Source organism: Paramisgurnus dabryanus, chromosome 20 (assembly GCF_030506205.2).
Source record: "Paramisgurnus dabryanus chromosome 20, PD_genome_1.1, whole genome shotgun sequence".
Lineage (NCBI taxonomy): Eukaryota > Metazoa > Chordata > Actinopteri > Cypriniformes > Cobitidae > Paramisgurnus > Paramisgurnus dabryanus.
Window position 1 is genome coordinate 18,296,168 of NC_133356.1, and position 17,876 is coordinate 18,314,043.

The 17,876-nt window shown below is 36.9% G+C and overlaps 1 protein-coding gene across 1 annotated transcript in view; it reads left to right on the forward strand.

Moving 5' to 3' along the window:
- prim2 (DNA primase subunit 2) overlaps nucleotides 1-17,876 on the forward strand; it is a 54,806-nt gene that overhangs the window by 21,574 nt on the left and 15,356 nt on the right. The window contains exons 8-10 of the mRNA XM_065296833.2: nucleotides 4,704-4,771; nucleotides 6,281-6,353; nucleotides 7,118-7,303. Of these exons, the coding sequence (XP_065152905.1) occupies nucleotides 4,704-4,771; nucleotides 6,281-6,353; nucleotides 7,118-7,303 (327 nt within the window). The remainder of the gene's footprint in view (nucleotides 1-4,703; nucleotides 4,772-6,280; nucleotides 6,354-7,117; nucleotides 7,304-17,876) is intronic.

Genomic DNA, 17,876 nt, shown 5'->3' on the forward strand with positions numbered 1-17,876 from the left:
CACCACTGCAGTCAAACAAACCTGTTTTCCTAATTAACACACTAACTATCTGTTGATTTGAATCAGGTTTTTATATAGGAAGACTTTTAAAATATTTTGGGTGTGGCCACATTATATGTTTGGAAGTAAACAGCTCTGAATGATCTCTGTAGTGTTGATGCTATCAAAAGACTAAAATTGCAACTTTTGTTTGTTTTTTATTTGAAACTACTTGGTAATGAAGTACCAGTGCTTTTGACATTCTTACCTTAAAAAATTGTATTTTGTTTGTTATGACATTGGTAAAACGTAATGCAGTATGCTGAAATACAAATGTACTGTTTATAAAGTCATTGCTTTTCCTTGACCGTTTTACATTAGACAGATAAGCAGCAAACCGCAAATTCATTTTCATATCAAGCTTAAAGTTAGCATTTGATCATGTTTTTTCTCTCGCTGTACCCTGTCATCTGGAGATGTTGTATCCAAACATAAATAGTAAGTTGGCACATACTGTGTTTCTTTATAAAAGTACATGCAAGGTTATTTGTTGAACCGAAAGGTTGTAAGAATGCTTTTGCATTACCTGCTGTGGCCTGATGAGGGAGTTGTCTTTCCAAATTGGGCAGCTTTTCCTCAGCATGCATTTTTTGAGACATCTGTTCTCTAGTAATGTGTCTTTAGGAACCAACGTGATAATTCGTTAAAAAGAAAATCTTACCATATTTTCCACAAAGTGTGTTTAATTTGTTGATGCGCATATTGTGTTTTTGAATTGCTGTAGTCAAGTAACCAACAAATTGGGAAATTAGGAAATGAACAAATTAGGTTCTCAGTTTAATGGTACTGACGTGAATTCAGATGGTGTATTTTTCTCATTTAGATGCTTTTTGTTATTATTGTAATTGCGGTTTAAAGTTCCCATCAAAGAAGATGAAGATGCTATAATTATCTCTCCACGAACAAATCATTTTTACCATTGCTTATTTTTGTCATAGAATGATGTCTCAATCCAGTAAAGCAACACTTTTACAAATTGCACATATTTAATGCAGATGGAAAGATGGTGAGCATATGTTTAGCTGTGCATAAATTAATGCATATTCATCACGTGTATGTATATACTCATCATCTCTGTTGCTTTGGCTTAAGTGGACCACAGACTATATGTACACTCACCTAAAGGATTATTAGGAACACCTGTTAAATTTCTCCTTAATGCAATTATCTAATCAACCAATCACATGGCAGTTGCTTCAATGCATTTAGGGGTGTGGTCCTGGTCAAGACAATGTCCTGAACTCTAAACTGAATGTCAGAATGGGAAAGAAAGGCAATTTAAGCAATTTTGAGCGTGGCATGGTTGTTGGTGCCAGGCGGGCCGGTCTGAGTATTTCACAATCTGCTCAGGATGTTCACGCACAACCATTTCTAGGGTTTACAAAGAATGGTGTGTAAAGGGAAAATCATCCACTATGCAGCAGTCCTGTGGGCCTTGTTGATGCTAGAGGTCAGAGGAGAATGAGCCGACTGATTCAAGCTGATAGAAGAGCAACTTTGACTGAAATAACCACTCGTTACAACCGAGGTATGCAGCAAAGCATTTGTGAAGCCACAACACGCACAACCTTGAGGTGGATAGGCTACAACAGCAAAAGACCCCATTGAGTACCACTCATCTCTACTACAAATAGGAAAAAAGGCTAGAATTTACACAAGCTCACCAAAATTGGACCGTTGAAGACTGGAAATATGTTGCCTGGTCTGATGAGTCTTGATTTCTGTTAAGACATTCAGATGGTAGAGTCAGAATTTGGCGGATGGATCCATTATGCCTTGTTACCAATGTGCAGGCTGGTGGTGGTGGTGTAATGTGTGGGGGATGTTTTCTTGGGACACTTTAGGCCCCTTAGTGCCGACTGGGCGTTGTTTAAATGCCACGGCCTACCTGAGCATTGTTTCTGACCATGTCCATCCCTTTATTACCACCATGTACCCATCTCTGATGGCCAATTCCAGCAGGATAATGCACCATGTCACAAAGCTCGAATCATTTCAAATTGGTTTCTTGAACATGACAATGAGTTCACCATACTAAAATGGCCCCCACAGTCACCAGATCTCAACCCAATAGAGCGTCTTTGAGATGTGGAGGAACGGGAGCTTCCTGCCCTGGAAGTGCATCCCACAAATCTCCATCAACTGCAAGATGCTGTCCTATCAATATGCGTCAACATTTCTAAAGAATGCTTTCAGCACCTTGTTGAATCAATGCCACGTAGAATTTAAGCAGTTCTGAAGGTGAAAGGGGGTCAAACACAGTATTAGTATGGTGTTCCTAATAATCCTTTAGCTGAGTGTATATTTAGTCATCATCTCTGCTGCTTTGGCTTAAGTGGTCCACAGACTCAATGTATGTTGTTGAATTGTTGATATTTATATTATTTTATATATTGTTGCTATTATTGTATGATTTGATTTCTGTCAACAAGTCTGCATCATATTCTGTGTAGCTTGATAAGAAATGTGTTGGGCAAATCTGTAATCATAAATACATTTTCCCTCCACCCCATGAGAAAGACCTTTATTATATGTGTCTATGAGAAACTGAATCATGCTGTAGCATTGTATCAGGACATATTCAATTATTTCAGTTCATAGAAAATCCAAACTTGGAACAAGCTCATAGTTGAATTTAACACAAAAGTCTAATATAGATGAACATGAGAGTTAAATGTTTCAATAAATTACAGTTTATCATATTGTGACATTGTATCACCCACTTCCTGTTGATTTACACAACTACACTACAAGTCTCTGGCATTGCAGAGGTGTGTAGGAGATATGTTTAGAATGTGAAGTGAATGGGGTACAACCCTGTTCTATTGGAGTTCTTGTATACCCGAGTCAGACTTATCTGAAAATGATTGTTATGCTCCTGTATGGACTGAATTGGCCTGGCTCAGGGCCACCTGTGTGATGTTTCTCAATGTCAGTGTTGGCTCTCCACTGCTCTTTAAACTGACCCTCGGTACGAAGGCCCACTTCGCCACACTCGTGCACTTTCACTGCTTCTCACTTCCATTTCCTGCCAATTATCTGGATCACCAACATGGCTGTTGTGCAGTAATGACTCTTCCTCGTTCGCCGTGCCGTTAGCGAGCCGTGTGGCTGATGTGCTTTTTTGTAATGGCTTCTCGTGGCCATGGAGGACAGATAGGAGGCATTACTGGGACTGTCTCATTAAATGACCATGAAATTGAAAGCTGCTTCCCATCAGAGAAAGACGTGCTGGGCTTTTATCTCTGATTTTTGGGGATTTGTTACTTATTTTTCTGCACTGCGGGTCTGATAAATGTGTGTCAGTGAACGTATATAAGAATGAATATTATATGTGTAACGTATGTAATGTAATAAATCATTTTATTCTGAGAAATGCTGTGACTGATATCTGATACATTAGTGAAGCTGTGTTGTGTGGTTGGATAACAGGGAAAAGCTTGTTTTTAAAGGATGTGTATCAGTGGTCACTGAAGTGGAAAGTGTGCTGCCTACGCTGCAGTTTGTCGCTGCCTCTATAGCTTGATCATACTCAGACCTTCACGTCTCTTCATCATTGTCTCCGTTTTGCTTCAGTTAACAGATATCCTGTCACTACAGCAAGTAGATTTATGGTCCTATGGTAGAGATATTTAAGAACACTGGCTCTGATTCACTTACCATGTGTGCACGTTTGCATGTTACCTGTGTCATAGCATCAGAGGTTGTACTGTACTTTAATGTATGAGTTCATTTTTGTATTTTCTTGTGAGATCCTTTCATGTGCACTTAAGACCACTTGTAAAATCCAAAAAAAAAATTTTTTTAAAGCATGCATCAGGTTTATTTCAGTGCACATAGTGTATTTATGTTAATTTTATGCAATAAAATGAATGCACCTGAAAATGTGAAATGGTTTAACCGCCAATTGCACCAAAAAATTAGAAATATTAAATATTTTATCCACCTTTGATGGCACGTCAAAGTAATCATAAAAAATATATATATTTTATTAGTTATTTCTAAATGTAAATTCTAAAGTGTTTTTGTAATATTTGTCTTGACATATGCAACAGCTCTGTTTTTCTAAATAATCTTTGACAAATGTATGTAAAAAAAAATCATAGTACACTAAACTAGATGATTATATTTGCTTCCACATTTTTTATGAATATATTTATATTTTCATAAAAAAAAATATTAGTTACACCAATTGACACAGATCGGTTACACTACATTGACATTTTTGCAATTATCCCCCAAAACTCTTTCAAAATGAAATAAAACCAGAAAATTTAGACTTTAGAGAATGTATGCAAGTAATCTGCAAATTTATTTTGAAATTTTAACCCTTTGACATTTAAGTGCACCATACGGACACAAAATAATTAACGTCATGTCATTGACCCTAATATAACTTTGTTAAAACTTACTGTTTACTTGACTTTTGTGTTTTCTTTTGCACAATATTAGGTTTTGTATCTATCATTTAAGTTCATTTTTGGTTCATTGGATACATTCTGCCTTAAGAAAAAAGACAAATGATTTATTATTCACTTCTGATAAATGCATAGTTCATAGTGACTTGATATTGACCTTTTTGAATGTATTTTTATTGGTCTGCTGTAAAAATGACTTTAACCTCTGACCCTGACTAATGATTTCTCTCTTTTTTTTTTTTGTAGATGACAGCCCGATCTCTGCCAGCGGTACAGTCTGATGAACGACTCCAGCCTCTCCTGACCCACCTCAGGTAATAGGCATGGCTTGAGAAATTGTCATATCTGTTCATGTAAAACTACATTCTTTATCATTGTATTGTGGTAATTACAGCTGCTATATACTGTATGCATTTATAAATGTATCTATAAATAATATATAATAGCACACGTACACAGAAGTCTTACTAATCCACATTAATCCCACAAGTTACTTTTCTTTTAGTTTAAGATGCTTTAAAGAAACTTTCATGTGGTGTCACATGCGCACAATAATCCTCATTTGTTGTTTTTGCCATTTTCCTGGCCTCCTGAGGACAAAGCAAATAGTCCACTCAAAGCCAACCAGCATGCAAAGTGACTCTTACTGCTTTTCTTTATTTCCAGCAATTTGTCATTCAGTTTCTTTCATTAATGGCCTGAGCATGCTTGCATTATGATCCACCAGGGGTCTTCCAAGTATGAACCTGGACTTGCATTTTGGCTGAAGCCCAGCAGGAATACCACTGTAGATTACCGCCGGCATCTCCGTCATTTGCCAGCGCATGCACGGGCTTTCGAGTAGCCCCACTTGCTTCCAGTGAAGGGAAACAATGGCAGCTTTCCCAGCAGTCAATTCATTTGCTTTTTGATGGACTGTGAACGAGTGAGTTTTAATTGGATGCGTCTTTAGAGGCGGCGATTGTGGCTGCAGATGATTGGCTGAAAGTCTCTCTCTTTCTTTTGTTGTTGCTGGACTGGCCAGATAAGGGGGTACAAAGGGCCAGTGAGGACCCTGCACAGTGAGGGAATGTCCCAAGCTACAAATGCAGAGGAAAGGAAGAGCAGGGCCTGGCAATGGTTTAATTATTCAAAACTTTACACACAGTCTCAGTGGATGCTGCAGTCTGTTGCGTTTCATTGATCTCTTTCTGTTATGAGCTGGATGTCTCACGAAAAGGCAAATGTTGTGGTGTTTTTTGCCATTATAATGATTGCACCAAATCTTTCCCCAATGTCATTGTAGTTTTTTGGAGGGATTGTGAAATGTTAAAGCGCATTTGTGGAACCACAGCAGTGGTGTGGGACATTACACAATTACAGCCAATCAGAATACATTAGATTTGTATATACAACTGAGAACAGGATTTTGGAATAAGATCTCACAGTAGACCAGAAAACCTAACACAATCATGTCATGTGGAAATCAAGTGGTTGACAAAATATCTTTTTGCTTGTTTTGACCAAAGGTTAGTACAAACCCCAAATTTACTGCCCTGTGAAGAGAAAGCTATTATCAGTCATTGTTTTATTATGGCATGTCTGGTTGGACAAGGCATGAATATTTTAATTTGATGAAATGCATGAAACAACTGACTCGGTAATTAAAGGTAATGTAATAGGAATTTCATTAAGCGTTTTTACAGACCTGTTAGGTCAAAAGGCTGTTTATGGAAAATAAAATATAATTAAACAGTTCAAAATACTGGCAGTAATATAATCAATAAATTGTCCAGTATGTCTTCCATTGTGATTTGTTTTCATAATTGTTTCCTTTGTTGTAGTCATGCCTATGTGGGCCAGGACTACAGCATTCAGAAGAACATCGGGAAAATTTCTCTGGAACAGATTGATGCTGTAAGTACTGAAGTTATATTGACGGGTGCAATGCAATGATCCCCATAAATTATGCAGTTTTTGAAGGCAAACATTTGAACAAATCCTCCATGGTATCTACGATTGATTTCTGATGAACCCTTGTGCTCATGTATAGCTCGGTGGTAGAGCATTTTGTTTACAGTTTATGAGGTATTAGATTCGAACTGTTCCACATACATCTACCAAATGCATAAATGTTATAATGTTATTGTGTTGGATTGAATATTTTGCATTACATTTACGTTTATGAATTGGACAAACACTTTAATCCAAAGCAACTTACAGTGCATTACAAGTTAAACCATCACTTTACCAGTTAAGCAGGAATGCTCAACAAGATTTGAATGCTGTATGCAGCCTTTCATTTATTTTTGGCACCTACTCTACTAAAGTTTTCTTTTACTAAATTCTCAAGTTACTAGGACATGTCCTACTTTGGAGGTTGGGATGGATGTGTGCAGATGTTTCTGGGGAGTAGAGCTGTCTGTGGACTGAACTGGTGTTTGTGTGTGTGTGTGTGTGTCTCAGGGGCGATTGCTGTTCCAATTAAGTGGCTCATCAGCACATGCAAATTTTGTCCTTCAATTTTTCCCTTTATTTAGACACATTAACGGAGGCATGGAATTGTTTTGTAATTAAAAGGCTTTGCATTAAATCAAGGACTTTTGAACTTGAATGTGCAGTGAGTTTTAAATGCACACAGACACAAAATCACTCACTCATATCTCTCCATCTTCCGCTAGCTCGCAGCCAAGTCTTTTCCTCTGTGCATGAGGCACCTCCACAAGTCCCTGAGAGAGAACCATCACCTCCGGCACGGCGGACGCATGCAGTACGGCCTCTTCCTCAAGGGCATTGGTCTTACTCTGGAACAGGCCCTACAGTTCTGGAGGTCAGAGTTCATCAGAGGAAAAGTCGATGCAGACAAGGTAACCATTCAACTTCACCATACTGTCCTCGTTTTCACAAGCTTAGGTCCCAGGTGGTTACCTGGCTGTAAAAAAGTGTTTGAAGCAAGTTTCCACTTTTGATTTCGCTGATGACAATTTCTTTATTTCTCGATAACCTTTGGAGAGGGTCACTAGAACGAATGAGAGAGGATATAAAACCCCTGAGTTATTAAACAGGCCTATTTTGATGTTGAAGATAATTTGCCGCCTTTCCATCGTCCCTTAATTACAATTCTAGAGAAATGCGTAAGATCTTATTTTTTGCGCACGGTACATTAAACAAGAAAATTACACTCCCAATCTTAGACCCGTGCTTTCCTCCTCCCTCTACTCCACAAATGAATGTTTATTCCCAACTGATGCTCAATCAAGGAGAAACAAATGAAATTCACATCCCCACCGAAGAATGGCCTTCCCGTTGGCCGGGCTTTTGAAAACAATCGGTCGTCTCACGAGAGCTCAGCGCCATGTTCAGATATCCACTGCTGTTTTGATACTCCAGGTTTTGTTTTATTCTTCTTTGCCAGTCAGGCAATGCCACTTTTTGTGCAATATAACTTCAGTTTATATTTTATTTTGTCTTTAAAAATAGGAATCAGCAGGGACCTGGCATAACAATATAATATTGATGTCTTGGTAGCAATGCAATATTGCGATTCTTTTATTTGTGTTTTTCCCTTATTTTTCTCTCTTGCGTGTGTTGGACTGCTCCTTTTCATAATAGAAAGTGGTCGATAAATCATGATGGGGTAATACTATGGACCTTTTCACTTTCTTTTTTGTTTTCAGTGTTGTTCAAATTAAGGATTGTTGGCATTAAAATACTTGTATTCTGTTACAGTGTTATGAGATGAAAGACTTTTTGCATAGCCCTTTCATCTAATTGTTTTATTTAAGAATAAGGAAGATCCTGTTCCTTATGTTATGAAGCTGATAAAATGCAAAACATTTTGAGAGTTTGTGCCTAAAATGTTTTCGAAAGAAGATTTATTAGAGAGCCTACAAGTAAGCAGCTCTGCCATTGGATATGTAATTGATCTACTTTTCTTCACAAGATTATGGCTGTCCAGGAAATGTGGGCTTATTTTCTGTGTCATTGCAGAATTTCAGTGGTAATCCCATGAGACTCAGAACAATGACACTCTGTCTGTTGATGCTTAGGTGCAGTAAGATGGTAAGAATCCATGAGCTGTACAGGGAAACATATTGAATTTTGTTATTGAACGTAATTTATTTAGAGCATTTATATTGAAATCATCTGTACTAGTAAAATATAAGCATTTTCAGTTTTTGTTGCATTTTGAATAATTTATGGAGACATGATTCAGTTATACCACCACAATAACAAATACTCTGAGATTGTTGTCTGAGTGTCGTGCTTTGCTGAATGCATTATTCATGGGATAATACACAATAAGTGCAAGGTAGCCCAGCCTACGTGTTGAACAATACCTCGCTCGTGACAGCCTGATCGTTTTTGGTTCCTCTGCAATTGAGTTCACTATTTGAACTAATTTGAAAGCGAATAAGCCACACAAAGGATGTGTCTGTTTCTGCACTCACTCGGCCGCAGATGAAATGAGCATTATTCTGGGACATCATTGTAAAGCAAAACAGAAGTCAAATTTAGACCGTTTTCAACAGAATGGCACATTTTCATTTACGAGGAAATAAGATGTCAGTTTAGGTTAAAGGAACAATAAAGGATTAAGTGGATAGACAGGCCTAGAAATGTTTTGCCGAATGCACCTGCAAAACAAAAAAGAAAATGACCACAAACATCCAAGCTTTCATAATTTAGTGACATTTACATTGCGTTCAAGTCATGTTGACAAATCTTTTTTTTGTGTTATTTCACTTTGAAAATAAAATTTATTTATCTGCTACAAGTGGCACCCAGGTAATCTCATAATAATCCCAAAGATGTATTATGTAGAGGAAATGTAAGCAACATCAATAATGTTAAAAGTCTAATTGTAATTGCTGCCAAGTCAAGCGTATTAAGAATATCTAAGAGAAGAATAATGAACACTTTAGTCCAATAAGAAATATCTTAATATCATAAAATTTATTTTTCATTTTGCTCAAGATATTGCACCTCCGGGTTTTAAAGGGGACATATCATGAAAATCTGACTTTCCATGTTTAAGTGCTATAATTGGGTCCCCGGTACTCCTATCAGTCTAGAAAATGTGAAAAAGATCAACCCAGTAACTTATTTTTACCATTCTCTGCAAGCATGTGAAAAAATAAGTAATTGAAATCTGTCTCCCCCTGTGATGTCAGACGGGGATAATAGCTCCCCTTAATCTGCACAATTCAACCATGATCCTGCCATTCATGGCGCTTTTCCATTGCGTAGTACCCAATACTTTTTTAGTACCACCTTGGTTGGGGTTCCAAGCAACCTGAGCTGATACCAAAACGTGAGGCGAAAACACTGTAGATCACTGATTGGTCTGAGAGAATCGTCACTACCAGCGTCATCGCTTTAATGTAAAGATTAGCTTTACTCTCATGGTAGGTAAACCTGTTGTCATCTGTGCTCTGCTATAAGTTCCCAAACTCCCTTTTAGCAATGAAAAACATCCACAGGTTGTGAATCAGGAACACCATAACAGTTTTTTTCCAGACTTCCAGTTTGTAGCGGCACATTCGTGACAGACAAGTTCTTATATATGCTTGAATGCAACTTAAATGAGGCTCAGCTGAGCACTTCGACTGACGCCACGGGTGTTGTACAGAAACTGTCATATGAGACACATGATGTTCTCACATGATGTCACAGCAGTAGGCAGCGCAAATATAACGACACGCCTATAATCCCTCCCACTCTGAAGTGATACTAAACTCGATGGAAAAACTAACCAAGTGAGGTGAGCAGACCCGACCTTACCCAAACCGTGGGGTACTATGCAATGTAAAAGCATCATTAGTGTATAGATCAACTCATTTGCATTAAAAAGAACGCACCCAAACCGGCACGTTTTTGCGCGCACATACAAAGTGACAATTTTAACATGTTATAATAAATTATCCATATGGTATTTTGAGCTTGAACTTCACATACGTACTCTGGAGACATCCAAAGATTTATTTTACATCTTAAAAAAGTCTTGTGAAATGTCCCCTTTAAATTAGAAATTTGAAAACCACTGTGTATCATATAAAACATTTCTGGACTGTATCCACCACCGGTCACTTGATCTTTGCTGCAGTTGCTTTAATTGTTTTATCAGTCTGCTGCAACAGATGTAGATGTATTTGCATATGTAAATTCATTAAACACATGTTTTAAGACGCTCCTAATTGTCCTCTACTCTACATACTGGACTGGAACCAAAAGAGTAAAGTCAGCAGGCACTTGCCACCCCACATAAAAAAACAGTGTCCCCATGCAAAGCAATTACACGTTCTTGTCATAAAGTGCCCTGGAGCTGTGTGTTTAATCCAGTGCTATTCCAGTTCTGGCTCCTTCACTTCCTTACTTTTCTTTGCTACGACATCTCAAAATAGCAGAACAGTTAGAGGTGGCCGGGCTTCAGAAAATCAAATCCAGGGCAATTTTGGTATATTACAAATGTGGTGGCACAAGACCATCCTAAACTCTGTGTAGTAGAGCAGAACATAATCTAATATTCATTCCCTGTGTGCTTTGTTCTTTATTTGGCCTTGGTCTTAACTTGTTCCCTGAAGCTAAATTTAAAAACTGTTATAGTGGGCATAGAAAAGAATAAGTATTTGCATGGGCATGCCGAAGTACTTAGAATCAATGTTTTCTTTCATTTTTGTTGTTGTTCATGAAACACCTTAATTACCATTTATTGTCACCTTACAAATTGGTGAAGATTTTTGTGGAAATAGGTTGTGGATTTAAGAAACTTGCACAGCTTAAACTTAAAGCAGCTCTCTTAAGCTCTCAACGTTCGCCATGCCGCACTGCCGGAGCGTAACAAGCTCCAAAATTTCAAAGAGGTGATTTTGCTTTGACTACTGCTTAGCCATTTTCACAGCCTCAAAAGCAGTCTGAGGGTGACCATTTACAAATATTCTTTCTGTTAGCCTCCAACCATTCATCTGGAAGATGTCAGGAGGTTAGAAAAAAGAACACATCCAGACAAACACATTCTCCAGTGGTCACGCACTGCCACTCTCAAAAGTGCCCCATTTCCAGGGTGGTTGAGTCCCCTCATTTTGCCCTCTCAGGTGGAACTCGGTCCACCCACTCACGAACCCCGGCGTGGTCGGCGCGATACAGGTCGCAGCTTTGTGAGTGATGTATGCGTGTGTCAAGGATATCGGACGGCACAAATCCCCCATTAGTATTCCACTTTCACTAACAAACAAACAACCATGGCTGCATCTCTGTTTGGACATCACGGTTTTGATTGTACAGAGTATATAGAGGGTTTCGGTGGGTGTGCATAACATTTTGTGTAATCTAAAATGTATTTCAAAGACCTGTCTCTTTAGGTGAATTGGCTTTTGCTTTTTTAGCATGCTTAGAGTGAGGCAATCAATTAGTATGTAGTGTTCAGTATCTTTGGGTGTAGTGCCCTAAATGTAAAATAAAAAAATAGACCTTTTTTTTAAATAGAATTTTTTGCTTGAATCTTTTCTTAGTTGGTTATCTGGGGTTAAATAATCCTCAGTATTTTTTTTTACATTTATGATAATTATTATTATATGATAATGCTTCTGTTGACAAAACGATATAAATAGGTGCTAATCAAAATAATAATGATAATTATAGTACAAGTAACCGATAATACTACATATTTACCTGACAGAGCTCTACATCCAGCTCTAAACGAATGTCGATGTGAGTCATTGATTTTGAATGAATAAATGATGGTTTACCTCGTACCTTGTTTACCTCCTGATCGGTCTAATTACTACATGAACGTCTGACTTTAATAGTACATGCTACATATCAGTGGCATAGACCTTGTTTGGTTTCTGATTCATGCTAAAGGCCAAACACATCTGAGGGCAAGCTGCTATGGCCTTTCTTGCTTTTTTCTGGATAAATGGTCGTTGTTAACACTCATTTTGATTGAGTGAGCACAATGTGAGGTGAAGCGGGGTTATGCTCATTAGACTTGCTCACACGTACCAGAGAGATTACGCTCTTCATTGCCGAGGGACATTTATAGTGAGCGAACACCAGCAATAGTGCTGTTCAGCTATGAGTGTTAAAGTATACACATTTATGTGAATCGGTCAAGTTGTTTTTTTAATTTGTTAGTAAAATTAAATGTTTTTGTAAAATGTATTTTTTTAGAAAGTATATTTTTTGGTAATCGCATATTGTTAATGCAAAAACAGATAATTTAAAAATAAAACGGACCATAATTGTACAACAAAATCAGTCATAATTTCTTGAAATTAAAATTTATACATTTGTAAATATGAAACCTGATGTATGGTTTTTAGGATAGGAGAATATTTGGCCTATCCTATAATTTGGCCTATATTATTATACTTATTATTATTATATATATATATATATATATATATATATATATATATATATATATATATATATATATATATATATATATATATATATATATATATATATATATATATATATATATATATATATATATATATATATATATATATATATACAGTAATATACTATTATTATAAAATGTTAAATTTACTGTTTAGGGCACAATGCTGTAGCTTTTTGGGTCAAGATTCTGAATCACAAGATTTTGGTAGACCAAATAATTTAAGAACAAATAATCAGTGTTGGGGAAAGTTACTTTTATAAAAGTACAATTACAATATTAAGTTACTACCCAAAAAAGTAACTAATTGCGTTACTTTGTTACTTTTCATGTAAAGCAATGCTAAGGTTACTTTTAAGTTACTTTTCATAACGTTTTCTTATTTGTCTGAGGCTTTATCTCTTTCAGGCCTTGCAGATGTTTTTTTATGATCGCAAAAATGTCAAGCTCTGTCCTGCCATCTGTTTCTGACTCAAACTGTTCCCGCTCAGGTGCACGGAGTGCATAATTCTACGTTAATATGTTCAGTTTAATTTGATACATATTCTATTTTTAAATTGAATTTTTAAACATTTTTTTGTGATTTCTACATAAAACCATCTTACATAATGTAAAGAACATTCTGTGAAAATATAACCTTGACATATTAAATATTTTCCACTTAAAACCTATTTTTATCTTGTGAGTTGTTTGAGTTTTTATTGCATTTTATGAGTTTTAATTAGGGTTGCACTGATATATCAGCCAATAATCGATATCGGCCGATAAAGGTGTTTTTTCCCACACTATCGCTATAGGTAATAATTCAAGGGGCCGGAGTCAATTATTCTTCTTATAATGTACCACGGTTACCACAGACATTACCAAGCCATCGTTCTCGTGGTTATTTTGAGTTATACCATGGCCTGTTGAATGCTTTATGATTGGTTGAGAAATGTTCCTTGGATGTCGATTTAATTTTCTGTAAAACACACACCTGACCTGTCAAATGTCTTAAAATAACCACCAGAGCAATGTCTTAGCAATGTTTGTTGTAACCGTGGTATAAGTGGAATAATTGACACCGGTCCTTTAAATTATTTGAAAATAATGCACACCCGCGGTGTAACAGCATATTTAATATTAATGGTCATTATATGAAGTGATATAGAAAATGTAATCTTTGGATTGTAGTTTTGAATTTAATATTACCACCAAAGTCTTGATTAATTGGTATTGGTGGATTATTGGTATCTGTGCATCTTTATTTTTTCTCATATAAAGTATGTCTATCATCAAAATGTTGTGCATCTGGATATGCTTCCATCTTTGAAATAACTTAATTGGATCTTCTTACTTATTGGCAATGGCAAGTTAAATAATTTTTTTATTTATGTATTTTATGCAAACAAACATCAAAAAGCAGAAAATAAGAAACTGTTTAGACTAAGCTTGTGTTCTTTCTAGTGATCTTCTTATTGACTTTAATCAGTAGCAAAGGCATTGCTGTGAATTTTTCCAGCCATGGATGGTTTTAGCATTTTAGATAATTACATATCAGGTCATCCTGATCCTCACTATAGTACGTTTTGGTCTTTACACAGCATTGAATCATTTGACATACGCATGGGGTGAAGAACATTAAAATGCAAAACATTTTACCAAAAGACAAAGGTAATTATGATACATTTGAGCATTTTACCAGTAACCTTTAAGGCACATGAATCACAGTTTTGCTTATTTACCCATGTGAAGGGGTCTGTTTGAAGGATGAATGCGGGGGGCAGAGGCATCTGAGGGCTGAGAATCTTGCACCTCCTTATCTCTCCTCCATCCTTAAATTTAATTGAACCATAATGACTTTTTAAAATTCCCCACCAGCCGGTTGCCACATAAAGCACATACTGTACTATTAGTTCTTCCAAGTGTACTTTGCATTGTACTCTATGCTGTTTTGTATCAAAAAATACTGGGTAATTTATATCCCTCAAGCTGCTTTTAAATTAAACTGGTTCAGCGTAAAGGCCTAATTCCTGTAGATGCTGTACACAGCCAGAATTATCTTCTCAGAATGATGATTGACGTTTTGCAGGTGAATAATATCAATCTTTCTCAGACCTTTCTCTCTACCCTCTCTCTGTACCCTTTCTCAATGTGTCCCTCAGGGAGAGTATGGAGCATAATTTATGGTAAAAAATTGGTTCCCCTTTCCTGTGTCAAGAAGGTAAGTACTCTACAAGGAACCATGATGGAACAAAAGTGGCTAGCTTGTTTACTGGTTGTGCTTTGTGAAACATCCCCCTAACCCCTTCTAGCAGCTGCCTGTTTAATTAGAGCACTCGGTCCCTTGAGACCGGCAGCTCCTCCTGCACACCGTACGCAGAAAACCAGGCCCTCTCAATCATTTAGGCTAGCTTTACAGCGCTAACTGACAACAAAAAATGAACAACTAAAAATCCAGGACAGGAACTATGAAGAGACATCACTATACATTTAGACAGTGGAGGACGGTTATTGCTTTGGATGTTGCTGAGTGGAAAAACAAAAGACGATGCATCTCACACATGGCTGAATTATATACTTTTCTTCATCTTGAAACTGACAAGCAACAATCTTAAAGGCCACGACCACATTCATCTTAAAGTGTGAAATGTTTTCAAAGTACACCAACAGCTGTACTTTGGATACATTTCACATAGTGTCTCTGGCACCTCGGCTCTGGATGTCATTGAGATTCAACACCGGCTCCACAGGCAGGCAAGAGCTGTGCCCAACCTCTCATCCTTTCATCTGAGTTCGTGCTTATTGTCTCTGTCAAGACATCAGTCTTTTGAACTTTAAGGTATTTTGTCTTTTTGTTCCTCCCTTAACGGTGCAATCCCAGGAAATTGTAGTCTTTTTCTTCTATACTCACCCCGTTATTTAAGAACACAAAGCAATGTCTTTTGTCAGTTATATATAACACTGATTGTACCACCCTGAGTGGTGATTTTGGATTGCAATAGCCTTATATACATTTCTTACTTTAGCATGCTTTCCATTTTTTTTACTGATAATCTCATATTAGAGTTTTTGATCCTGGCTGCCCTTTGTTAACTATTAAAAATGTGTTAAACTTAACATGAAATGGGTTACAGAACTCACAACTTGCTGATGGTCATGTCAGGATGCTTCTGTCTGGGGCACAAGCATCAGTATGCTTGCGATGGAAAGATTTTATTTGATGTTATCTGCAGACCCACAGGAAAGATGTGAATTCACTGATATGTGTTTGAGCAGCATTGTTAGACTTCGTTTTTTTATATTGTAATAATCACCCACTCAGCACTCTCCTGAGCTCTTCAATGTGGTGGGTGGACTTTTGGTGCTTACATCCACTTTTACTAGCTGTTTGTTGCAATGTGTTCAGACCCCTTTGTTTGGCTGATGCATTTTAGTTGTCGACTATAGAAAAATGGACACAGTAACTCCCTTTATGACCATATTTTGGGGCTTTTTTGCCAAATGCTGTAATTGTAGTAAAATAGTGCTTGTGTTAAAGTGCAAACATACTGCTGGGTGTCTTACGTATAAGAAAGGATATTATGCTTAAATATATGGTGCTTGTAGTTCAGGCATTTCTTGAGTGTTAGTTAGTTTCTAATTGGGAAGTTGGCCGAATTAGGCATGTTTATTTGACCTTGTTGACCTTTTAACTGCCATAAAGTGCTGCGAGTAAATTAAATTTGAATGTACATAAACTGTTGTGAAAAAATGGATAAAGGCATTGCATGAAAAAAAAATTGTTTGTTTTAAATAAAATCAGTGCTTGGAACAAGTGCCTAAAGCCAAAGAAATCAAAGTTAAATTGTCATTTGGTAGCGTTTATTTATTCATCCATTCATTCATTCCATTTCAGAGGCTTACAAGCAGTAATGCAGAAGCACTTCAACTTGTTGTTCAATCAGTTTTTAAAAGACATCTAAAGCCAGTTTGAAACAGATGATGTCCCAAACTTTTTAATAAGCTGCAGCCAACCGTTTAACTGATTAACTTTTTTGGTTCAGGTTTTCTCTGTAATGGATATGAAATGGTTCTGATGTACATTTGCATACATTAAGTGAGAGTCTATAGACGTGAATGCAGTAATTAGTTGCATTCTAATGAGCTGATGGTGCCGCCAACAGTCTGCTGCTTACCAGCTGACAGCATTTACTGTAAGTCAGAGTGCTCTGAGGTGAGGAACCTTTTACAGAGACTGTTTTTGCCACGTAATGTAATTTACTTCCTGTGTTCCGGTGTGTGAACATTTAAGAGGGCAGAGAAGATACGAACAGGTCGTTTACCAGTTGACTTAGAGCAAACACAGTACAGCAGGAAACATTTTCATTTAGTAATTCCAGACTCTGCGGTTCCTCTAAGAACACATGAAGCATGACTCTCACTTTATTGAGACTTCTGTGTAAATGTTTTATATGATCTCAGCCACTCAGGAAAACGTTACTTGTTGAAAGTACATTTCTAGAAAGTCCCATTTAAAGTCATTTCAGAGAATTGTTTCTAAACACATTATAAATGTTAAAAATGTATTGCTGAAACACGTTACAAAGAATTGTGGAGTTACTGGTGCCGAGTCCCAATTCGCATACTATCCGTCCTAAATAGTATTCGAAACTAGAATTAGTATGTCCCAAATCGTAGTATGTTGAAATGAGTATCCCAAAGATACCCGGATGGTCTACTATTTCCGGTTAGAATTCGAAGTGCAGATCAATGCACACTGTAACGGCTAATATTGCCCACAACCCATTGCGTGCAGGAGGGAGGAGCTTAACCAAACTGACCCTCTTGCGTATTTGTAGTAATACTGCGGCTGTACAACTGTTAACTTTATTAGTCCAACGAAAGAAACATGGGTACTACACTTTTAAGTTATATACATAAGTATATAATTAAGTATAAAATACGTTAAACAATAGTTATACTTTATAAACTTTTAATATTTTGACTTTAAAATAAGTAGCTTTTGTTATACACATTGACATGAACGTCAGAACCACCCGCCTCATACGATC